The 11,987-nt window shown below is 38.4% G+C and overlaps 1 protein-coding gene across 1 annotated transcript; it reads left to right on the top strand.

Moving 5' to 3' along the window:
• On the top strand, positions 10,642-11,719 carry LOC109842345 (probable 3-hydroxyisobutyrate dehydrogenase-like 1, mitochondrial). Its single transcript, XM_020411234.1, has 2 exons — positions 10,642-10,645; positions 10,906-11,719. The coding sequence occupies exons 1-2, from the start codon at positions 10,642-10,644 to the stop codon at positions 11,496-11,498; spliced, it is 597 nt and encodes a 198-aa protein (XP_020266823.1). The 3' UTR covers positions 11,499-11,719.

Here is an 11,987-nt window from a genome sequence, read left to right as displayed (position 1 = left end):
TGATGAAGCTTCTTTATGAATTTATTGTTCTTGAATTAACTTTGCTTCATCATTATGCCTCCTCCTCCTTTGGATATCATCGTTGTAGCGTATATTCCATCCAATCCTCCATCAATGGCACTAACAAGCTTGATAAATGAATTTTCTACATTTATACTTAATAAGCCATTAGTACCATTAATGGTGGTTGTAAACATCATCAAAACATAAGGGCTAACAATCTCCCCCTTTTTAATGATGACAACCAACCATTATAAGAACAAAAATAAAATAGCTTATAGATAGGTGCTCCCCCTATCTATGAGCCCCCCCTAAGTATATGCAACAAATGAGGAGATTTCTCTCCCCCTTTGTCACCATCAAAAATGGGGTAAAGAGAAATATAAAAATACAACTAAACAAGCTCAAGCAAGCAATGTAGAACTTTCACATAGTGCATAAGCCCAAACCATTTCTTATGCGACAAAAATCATCCTCTCCAAGAGGCTTAGTAAATATATCCGCTAGTTGAGATTTTGTGTCAACAAATACTAGGGATACATCTTGTCTCTCTACATGATCGCGTAAGAAATGATGGCGCACATCAATATGCTTAGTTCTAGAGTGCAAAACTGAATTTTTGGAAATATTTATAGCACTTGTGTTATCACAAAAGATTTTAATATTTTGAAAGTTCAAATCATAGTCAACTAAACTTTGTTTCATCCATAAAACTTGAGCACAACATAAGCCGGCGGCAATGTACTCCGCTTCCGTAGTGGACAATGCAATATAATTTTGTTTCTTGGAAGCCCAAGAAACAAGTGAATTTCCTAAGAATTGGCATGTTCCACTAGTACTCTTGCGATCTACCTTACATCCGGCAAAGTCGGCATCACAAAAACCATATAAATCAAAAGAAGTGCTTCTTGGATAAAATAAACCAAGGTTAAAAGTTCCATTAACATACTTAATGATCCTTTTAACCGTAATTAAATGAGATGCTTTTGGAGATGCTTGAAAACGTGCACATGCACACACACTAAACATAATATCGGGCCTACTAGCGGTAAGATAAAGAAGACTACCTATCATACCTCGGTATAGTTTTTGGTCCACATCTTCACCACTCTCATCCGCATCAAGCTTAACACTAGTACTCATGGGAGTAGGCGCATGCTTAGAATTCTCCAACTTGAATTTCTTCACCAATTCCTTCGCATACTTGCTTTGTGAAATGAAGATCCCATCCTTAGTTTGCTTGACTTGGAGCCCGAGAAAGAATGTAAGCTCTCCCATCATACTCATCTCAAAGTGATCCTGCATAACTTTAGAAAATTCCTTGCACAAGGATTCATTAGTAGCACCAAAAATAATGTCATCCACATATATTTGAACCAAAATGAAATCATTTTTCCTTTTTCTCACAAAAAGTGTGTTATCAATTGTTCCTTTTGAAAAACCATTTTCAATAAGAAAACTAGAGAGGCGAGCATACCAAGCCCTAGGAGCTTGTTTCAACCCATATAAAGCTTTTTGTACCCGGTAAACATGATTAGGAAAAGCATGATCTATAAAACCGGGGGGTTGCTCAACATACACTTCCTCTTCTATAAAACCATTTAAGAAAGCACTTTTGACATCCATTTGAAATAGTTTGAAATTTTTAAAACTAGCAAATGCCAAAAACATCCTAATAGATTCCAACCTTGCAACCGGTGCAAAGGTTTCATCATAGTCTATGCCCTCCTCTTGATTGTATCCTTGGGCAACCAAACGAGCTTTATTTCTAGTTACAATGCCATGTTCATCAAGTTTGTTTCTAAAAACCCATTTTGTACCAATAACACTAGCATTGTTAGGTCTAGGAACTAACTTCCAAACTTCATTTCTTTGAAAATTGTTTAATTCTTCATGCATAGCCAAAACCCAAAACTCATCATTTAAAGCATCATTAACCTTTTTAGGTTCTAGTTGAGATAGAAATGCAACATTACCACATTCACTCAAGGCTTTTGAGCGAGTTATAACTCCTTTTGAAGGGCTCCCAATGATTTGTTCCTTTGGATGGTTTGATGTGAATTTCCAAGCTTTAGGTGGTTCAACTTGATCTTGAGCGTTTGTGCTATCCACATCCTTTTGAACTTCTATAGAGGGAGTGTCATTGATTTGCAACAAGTCCAATCCTCCCTCAATATCATCATCATCATCTTTCCTAGGCAACACAACTTGAGAGCCAACATTAGTCTCATCAAAAGTAACGTTTATAGACTCTTCAACAACGAGGCTTCGTTTATTGAAGACCCTATAAGCCTTACTTCGAGGTGCATAACCCAAGAAAATACCAACATCAATTTTGGAATCAAATTTATCATGGTGATCTTTTGTATTTAAAATAAAGCATTTGCAACCAAAGACACGAAAATAACCAATGAAAGGAGTTTTTCCATAATAAAGTTCATAAGGAGTTTTCTTAAGCTTTGGTCTAATCAAAACACGATTTAAAACATGGCAAGCCGTGTTGACGGCTTCCGCCCAAAAATATTTTGGCAAATCAAAAGAATTAAGCATAGTGCGTGCCATCTCTTGTATGGTGCGATTTTTCCGTTCAACAACACCATTTTGTTGTGGTGTTCTAGGAGCGGAAAACATATGAGTTATACCATGATGAGCACAAAAATCATAGAAAAATTCATTTTGAAATTCACCACCATGATCACTTCTTATTTTAACAACTTTCAAATCCTTTTCATTTTCAATTCTTTTAACATGATTAGCAAATTCTTCAAAACAATCATTTTTCTTTGCAAGAAATATTGTCCATGTAAAACGAGAAAAATCATCAATAATCACAAAAACATAGTGTTTGCCTCCAAGAGAGGTAACACGCATAGGACCAAATAAATCAAGATGAAGTAATTGCAAGGGTTTAGAAGTCGATACCTCATGGATGGATTTGAAAGAAGACTTTGTTTGTTTACCTTTGGCACAATCCTCACAAATTGTATCTTTTATGAAGTGCAAGCTAGGTAGCCCTTTCACAAGATTCTTCTTAGACAATTTTGATATTAACTCCATATTTGCATGTCCAAGTCTCTTGTGCCAAATCCAAGGATTTTCATCAATTGCCAGAGTCTGTTTGAACTCAGTGTAGTCGACTAATGACTACAGTAGTCGACTACAAGAGACAGTTTTCCAGTTTTCAGAATTTGAATTTCTGACAGTTTTTAGCCGTTTTTAAACATTTTTAAACTTTAAAAACTTGTCTTTTCAAGGGCTATATATAGGTTATTTGTTCAGAAAAATGGCATAGGCATACATACCCATAAGCTTTGATCTTTGTGCAATTTTTCAAGTGAAAAATATTCTGATTTTCTGAAAAAGGAGAGTTTCTGAAATTGCCTATATACTTTCATCAAAAACAAATCATTAGGCAATTCTACAGAAATTAAAAGTATCCTAAGCCACTGCTGCACTTCAATACACATTCAAGGCTTATAGGATCATTGTGTTCTTGCTACAACAAGTTTTCTCTCGGTTGTGAGAGGGTTAATCTCTTGGCTTAGAGATTGGGGTTCAAATTGGCAAGGAGTTTGCCAATTAGTGTTGCAATTTGCAGGGACTTACAAATTGGTCAGGTTTGCGTTTGATTTTGTAAGTTTATTCAAAATCATAGTGGAAACTCTCAAGCGGGATTTGCTTGGGGACTGGATGTACACCGGTTTGGTGGAACCAGTATAAAATCCTTGTGTTTGTGTTTGCAAATTTCTGAGATTGCCATTTTTCTTTGCAATTTATTATCTACTTTGCAATAATTTTAAAAGAATACTATTCACCCCCCCTCTAGTGTTCTAGTGTATCTATTTCAGATCCTACACTAGGAACTCATGAAGTCTTATTTATAGGGTGTTGCTTCGTACTTGGGTGAGCCGCACAATATTCGGCTTTCATAATTGCTTGTGGTCTTCTCGAATCCGCTGGCCCCCACCGTGATCTCTTCACGAGATTTTCCAAAGCCATCCTCCCACACGCAATCAGCCTCCCACACGCAATCAGTTTCACAAACATATGGGTGGGCCCCATGAGACTCCACGTTCACAATTCTCATTTGGGTTCTCGACTTGTTATGAACCTACAAGCTATTACAAATCACGGCAAGAACACAAATTTCACCAACAAGCTCTTAATCTCTCCAAACAAAACCCTAAACAAATAGCTCAGAAAATACATCTTTTCTGTGCTCCAAATATCCCTAATTTTTCTTCTCCACCAATTTTCTCTTCCAATTGTTCCATATATATAGAAATCCTAAAATCATAAACATACTAGGAATTCTAAACCAAAACCAAATCAAATTAGGAATCCTAATAACCTATTACCAAAATAGATTAGGAATCCTAATAACCTCATGTTACCAAAATAGACTAGGAATCCTAATAACCTCATGTTACCAAAATAGATTAGGAATTCCCTATCCAACAAAGCGTTGATGTTGTAGAGAGGAGTATTAGACCTCTGCATTTTCTCAGAATCACGACCGCGCTTTTGGTTAAGAACACCGTAGATACCTCCCAAAGCCTGCTCAGGAGCCTGAGCTCGAGAAGCCTAGGCTTGGCTGTCAATTGGGAAGCATGTATAGCCCTTCTTGCTGCTGGGATGACCAAGCGGCCTCCTCTGTGAATAGTGTCCGCGTGAAGAACGACATCACACATTTCAAAGCAAATACCATGCACGTTCTCTTCAGCCAAACTCCCTTACACGTACGTGTTGATGACCATCTTATGACCGATGGTCTCAGGGCCAAGTGTTTTGGGGTTTTTTTTTCATGAAAACACGGATGATTTTCAAACTAGTGTTGTGTTTGTTTGGACAAAAGTACCCTGGAAACAGAGGAAACACGATAGTTGCCAGCCGCTCTCTTAAGAATTGAGGATCCAATAGCATTCTTGATGGTTTGAGGGACTAATTTCAAAACATAAAAGATTTAAGGAACTAATATATGAAAAATCCTTTTGCATCCAGTACGAATAATATCTTTCTTGAGGTCATATTTGCAAAAATCAATCCCTCACACTAGGCCTGTCCATCCGGGCCGGCCCGGAAATCCGGGCCCGGGCCGGGCAAAACCGGAGCCCGGACCCGGGTACCCGGGTCCGGGGCATTATAATGTTAGACAAATTCTTTTCTATCCTCCTATCTTGTCTGATGCGTGTGCTTCAAAAGAAAAGTGCTTTACAAAGCGTGAAGTGCACACTCAATTATGCTTTAAGCAATAAGGTGTAAGCTTCAAGGGATAAATAGCTTCACTCTTGAGTTCCGAAGCATTTTCCTTCAAAAAGTTGCGAAGTGAGTCTCAAAAAAGTTTTTTCAAACATTGATAATAATTAATTGCCACTGAGTGGAATAAATGATAATGGATAAAAATCATGGAGTATAGTCTATGAAAAGCATGAATTTTAAAGTGCACATACTTATTTTCATTGTGTCGAAGAATAAAAATTAACAAAAATAGTGGGTTATAGGCTATAGCCCATGAAAATTACGGATTTATAAGTACTCATAATTAATTGTTATTTAGTCGAAACGAGTGAAATTTGAAAAAAATTGTGGATTATAACCCATGAAAATCGTGAATTTGAAAGGATGTAGAATTACTTGATATTGGAAGGAAACAAACAAAAATTACCAAAATCGTAGATAATAGCCAATCAAAATCACGAATTTTTAAGTAGTCATAATTAATTGTTATTGGGTTGAATGAATGGTAATAGACAAAAATATGAATTATAGTGCATGGAATTGTGAAATATTAAAGTTCGCATAATTAATTACTATTGGATCGAAACAAACAATAGTGGACAAAACCATGGACTAGCCTATGAAGTTCATGAATTTTGAAGTGCACATATTTTTTTGCCATGGGTCAAAAAATAAAAATTGTCAAAAATTATGGGTTATAGCCCATGAAAATCATGATTTTTTATGAAAGAAAATTCAATAGTCATTGGTCGAAACTAGGGGTGGGCAAAAACCGAAAAAAACTGGTTGAACCGAAAAAACCGCCCGAAAAAACGGATCGGTTAACCGAACCGAATTAAATGGATGAGAAGAAGTCTCTAAACCGCCCGAACCGAATTAAACCGGTCCGGATCCGGTTTGGACCCCTAAACCGCCCAAAAAAAACCGACCCGATTTCTACTATAAATACTTAAAATCCCTAACCGGCTAACCCTAACCCTACCTCAGACTGAGAGACTCGACTCCCACAACACAGCCGCCTCTCCCCTCTCGCCTCTCAAGCCGCCTCTCGCCTCTCACAACGCCTCAAGCCGCCTCTCGCCTCTCACAACGCCGCCTCTCCCCTCTCGCCTCTCAGGCTCTCACAATACCGCTCCTCCTTTCGTTACGAGCGGAGGCTTCTTCGGATCGCGATTCTTGTTGTTCGGGGAGTTACACCCCAGGGGGATCTGTCAGAGTGAGAGCGTCTCCTCCTCTTAATTCTTCTTCGCCTTTGCCTCCTCGGCGCCGTCTTCGATCTCAGGGTTAGTTTCTTCGTCCACCAAACGAAAACCTAATTTTTGTATGAATACACATCTCTTTGGATTTTGAGGCATTTAAAACTTTGTGATTGTTTAATTGGCAAATGCGTCAACCACAGTAATTGGAAAAAACGAAACAAACCAATCCGTGTTTGATTTGTTTTTTTAACTTTGTTAACTTTGTCATGAACCTAATCTTGTAATCCATGTTTGATTTGTTTTTCAGGTGATGGATTCGGGTCAAACCAATCCGTCCTCAAGCCATGGAACTGGAACAGGATCTGGGACGACTCCTACACATGCTGCCATGGTTCAACACATCACTGAAACTCCCCTTGGTGCTGCTGCGTCAGTTTCGACTGCAACTCTGGGCCAATCTTCCTCTGTTCAATCGAAGAGGAAGAACGGAAGCATTGCTTGGGATCATTTCACATTGATGAAGAATCCCGATGGCACAACTTTGGCCAAGCCGAGAGCAAAGTGCAATTGGTGTCCGCAAACCTATAGTTGTGATTCAAGATTGAACGGAACAAGCAACATGAGGAGCCACCTGCTTTACAATTGCCCGAAGTGTCCACTTAAGGTCCCCAAGAAACAGAAGCACCTGGTAAATTCTATTCTCTCACTTTCTGCATTTTCAAATTCAGTTTGTACTATTGAGTGGTTGAGTTATTGATTCAAGATTTCTTCTTCATTTCAAGGCGCAAGAGTCATTCGACAAGGGGGGTAGGTTAGTTGCTTGGTCTTATGATGAGGAGGTATGTAGGTTAGCTCTTGCTAGGATGATAGTTAGGGATGAACTGCCTTTTAGTTTTGTTGACGGACCTGGGTTTAGGGATTTTTTAAGTCATGTTCAACCACAGTTTAAGAAGTTTTCACGTAGAACTGTTGCTAGAGATATTTGGGAGTTGTATGAGTCGGAGAGGATTACAATCAAAAATATCTTAGCCACTTATGGACAAAGAGTTTCACTGACCACTGATACTTGGACTTCGATCCAAAATATCAATTACATGGTGCTCACAGCTCACTTTATTGATGATGATTGGATTTTACACAAAAGAATCTTGAACTTTTGTGTGATACCAAACCATATGGGGAAGACTATTGGGCAGCTAGTTGAAACTTGTCTTATTAAGTGGGGAATAGAGAAAATTTTCTGCATTGTTGTTGATAATGCTTCTCCTAATCAAGTGGCTTTAGATTACATGAAAGAGAAGATAGGGAATTGGAATGAACTAGTCCTAAAAGGGGAGTTTCTGCATATGAGGTGTTGCTGTCACATTCTTAACTTAGTGGTTAAGGATGGAATGGCAGAGCTGGACTCCTCGATTGAGTCCATTAGAAATTGTGTGAAGTACATTAGATCAAGTCCTTCTAGGTTGGAGAAGTTTAGAAAGTGTGCAACTCAAGAAAAAGTGGAGCACAAAGGTGGGATAGTGCCTTTGGATGTTTGCACTAGGTGGAACTCTACATACTTAATGTTAGACATAGCCATTAAGTACCGGAAGGCATTTCTTAGGTTGGAGGATGAGGATCCACAATTTGTTGCATACTTCATCGACAAATATTGGGGGAAGGTTGAAAACATCAACAAAATTCTTCTCATTGCAGTTGTTCTAGATCCAAGGTATTGCACTATTGTTTACTGATAAATTGAATCACAATCATTTATGATGCTATTTTACACCTCCATGATGAGAACATATATTCACAATGGAGCTGTTAGAATTTATGGGTTTGTTATTTTAGCTTGTAATGGACTCAAGGGGATGAATGGATCCAGCTCCTCATAGCTTGCACAAAGAGCTTATATGTGCAATGCACTATCTTTGATACTGTTCTATACTTAAATTGATAATTTGCCGTAAAAGTTGACACAGATGATAACTAAGTTATGGTGTATCCTTATGTTGCTATTTGATACTGTTCATATTTCTTAAGAGTTCCTGAGACTTGAAAAGCTATCAAAGGACTAGTAAAGGGCCAGATGTTGCTATTTGATTTTGACCCGAGAGAGGCCCATCACCAAATTCTAAAAAGATGTAATTGATTATTATCTTCAAAGGACTAGTAAAGGGCCAGACATTGACGCTGGTTGACGCACATAGAAACTATTAACTAGAGAAATGCAATAGGCCAATACCATTGGGTGTTTTCTTCAAGAACAGGTGCTAATAAACTTAGTTCTGCATTCTAAATAACTTGGAATCTTTTGTTATTGAATTTAAACTGTAAAATATTATGTGAAGCTTGCATCAAATATTTACTAGATTATCTTATTTAATAGCTTTGTATCATCAGCATCAAGAAATGTGGACTACGACTACCTGGGGGTTATATACATGACTACAGGAGTGGCTTATCCTTTTTGTACTTGTATTTATTACAATTTCTTTACTACTTTTCTTATTGCATCTGTTGGTAGTGTTATTCTGTTTACATATTTTTATTATGTTTTGTTTTCAGGTACAAGTTTCTGTACTTGGATTTCTTTTTCCCCAAATTGAAGATAGACAAGAAGCTAGCGGAGGTGTTGGTGATTAATGTGAAGAGCACCTTGCAGGAGCTCTTCAATGAGTATGCAGCTAATGATCCTGATGCTGCCCTTGCTTCTTATAATTCAACTCAGCCAATGTCAGCCACAAGTGGAATAGTTGATGAGGAGGACAGCCATTCTGCAACTGTGAATGAGTTTGTAAAGCTTCGGCAGGAGAAAGATGTGGTGGAGATAAAGACTGAGGTTGACAAGTATATGGTGGAGGCATCTGAGGACCCTAGAAACCCTAACTTTCAACTGTTAGGTTGGTGGAAAGAGAATTCAGCTAGGTTCCCAATCTTGTCTCAAATTGCAAGAGATATTTTTGCAGTGCCTGCCTCAACAGTAGCATCTGAAAGTGCTTTTAGCCTTGGATCAAGGATTCTGGATCCATTTCGTGCAAGTCTGACCCCAAAAATGGTTGAGGCTTTGGTATGTACTAGTGACTGGTTGAGAGACACTAGCAAGCCAATGTTTAAGCCAGTGTTTATTGAGCCTATCAAGACTGAAATGGAGCAGTATTCTGAGTTGGAAAAGCTCACATCAGGTAGCTATTTTGTTTTGCTTTTGAATTTATATATCTCTGTTGTTTTGTAAGTATGGTTTTTAAAGGTTATTTCTCTTGTTTTTGTAGAATCTGTTGTCACGGATGCTTCAGCCTCATCATCACAGACCATGTAGAATTTGCCGAAGTGGGGATTTGCTGTTGCTTGTTTATAATTTTAATGTACTGAACTTAAGAACTTAAGTAGGTGTTCATTTAATTATTTCTGGATTATTTGCATGGTTTGTAACTAAGTAACTCTTTAATGAGTTTATTATTGTGGTATGATATGTACTTGTTGATATGGTTTGTGCTCATTTTACTTATTTTAGTTTTGATTTGATGGATAATTGAATATAATTGAAACTTGCCCAGATTTTTGTGAAATGAAGTTAATTCGGTTTAAAACCGAAACCGAACCGAACCGAACCGAATTTCGGTTCGGCCGAATATTCGGATGAAGGGGAAAAAATCTGGATCTGGATAAGAGTTTTGAGAATCCGAAAAATTCGGATTGGATACGGATTAGGCTTAAAACCGAACCGAACCGAATATGCCCAGCCCTACTCACAACCATTCGGGGTTACACCGCAAATTATAGATTCCCATGCGTTTATTCGAAAACCTGACTCTAAATTGGACCATCTGCCTTTTGCAATTAACAAATTTGCCAAGCACGTATCCGCAAAAACACCCTTACTCTCCCCTTCCCACAAAACCCGGACAAATTTTCAAAACCAACCCATTTGATAAACTATTCCCAAAAAAAGACCCATTTCAGTTTTATTTGTAAAAACCGACCTGGTTTCAGCCTCAGCGCTGAAACCAGGTCGGTTTTTGAAAAAAAAATTCCGAAACTTCACGGGAGTTCAACTCCCGTGAAGTTTTGTTATGTGAAAAAACTTCACGGGAGTTGAACTCCCGTGAAGTTTCGTAAAGTTTTTTAGAAAAACCGACCTGGTTTCAGCGACAGTGCTGAAACCAGGTCGGTTTCTCTAAATAAATCCCAAATGGGTCGTTTTTTGCAATTAGTTTATCAAATGGGTTGCTTTTGAAAATTTGTCCAATCAAATCCTCTCTCTCTCTCTCTCTCTCTCTCTCTCTAACTTCTGAAGAGGAGACCTCAGCAGCTTTCTCCATTGAGGTACACCTCTCCTCTTATATTTCTTCAATTATCTGCTTAATTTTTCTCTTGGCTCTTCTACCGATTGACTCTTTTGCCGAATTTAAGATCTATTGTTTGTTCTTTGTGAAAAATTTGATGGGTCTTTGAATCTTACATGGGTTTTTGGTGGAATCTTTAGTTCTAGGGAAAAGTTTGGTTTTACTGAAGAGTGTCGGGGAGGAAGATTTGAACTTTAAATGGAACTTTGGGGACCGCGGCGCCCGCAACGCGGCCCTCTCAATCTTCGCAGGAGGCGAAGTTTCAGTAGTCCAAACCCTAACCCCTCTTTTTAACCTTATGGGTAAAGTCAACTACATGGGTGGCCCCGGATCGGGGCAGCAAGCGAAATTGGGGAATCAGATCGCCATTGCATCGACGATGGTGGGTTTGATTGAAGGGATGATTTATGCACATAAGGCTGGATTGGATGTTGGTCAATGGATGGAGGCGATATCGAAGGGGGCTGCGGGGTCGAAAAGTTTGGAGCTTTATGGGAAGAGGATATTGGAGAGGGACATGGAGCCCGGGTTTTATGTGAGGCACTTTGTTAAGGATTTGGGGATCTGTTTGAAGGAGTGTGAGAGGATGGGGTTGGCTTTGCCAGGGTTGGCGCTGGCTCAGCAGCTTCACGTTTCGTTGATGGCGCATGGAGAAGGGGGCCTTGGGACGCAGGCGTTGGTTTTGGCATTTGAGAGGATGAATAATGTTTGCTTGAAGAAGAGCGAGGGGTAAACGGGGTGCGATCGAAATTTTATGGTGGTTTGTGATCTCTCTTGCTTGATTTCGTATGTTGTTGTATGGTTGATCTGTGTGTTGATTGATGTATGTTTGAACTCTCTTATTTTGCAAATAAGATGACTAGACTCTCTTTTATGTATCAATGCTATGTATTGGCATCTTAGTTCCAGTGAACTTTTGGTTCAAGTTGTGAAAATGTCAAAATGTTTGGTTTCCTTGGTAGAGAAACATTGATGACTGGTGGTATTTAGTACACTAGCCTTAGGCAATATTTTCATTATCTTGGATTAGAACTTCGACAGGTGCAAATGCACGTGCTATAAAAACATTTTATTTTTGCATCAATAAATTTATACGAAGATAATTTCATCTTTTTATAAGGAGTGTGCATTTAACTCTTTAAACCTAAAATCCTCCATTGATTTCCTTTATGCATTAGTATAAATAAATCATGTGAAGAAAACATTCAATTATGTGGGCTTT

Source organism: Asparagus officinalis, chromosome 5, assembly GCF_001876935.1.
Source record: "Asparagus officinalis chromosome 5, Aspof.V1, whole genome shotgun sequence".
Lineage (NCBI taxonomy): Eukaryota > Viridiplantae > Streptophyta > Magnoliopsida > Asparagales > Asparagaceae > Asparagus > Asparagus officinalis.
This window is presented reverse-complemented; position numbering and strand designations above follow the sequence as displayed.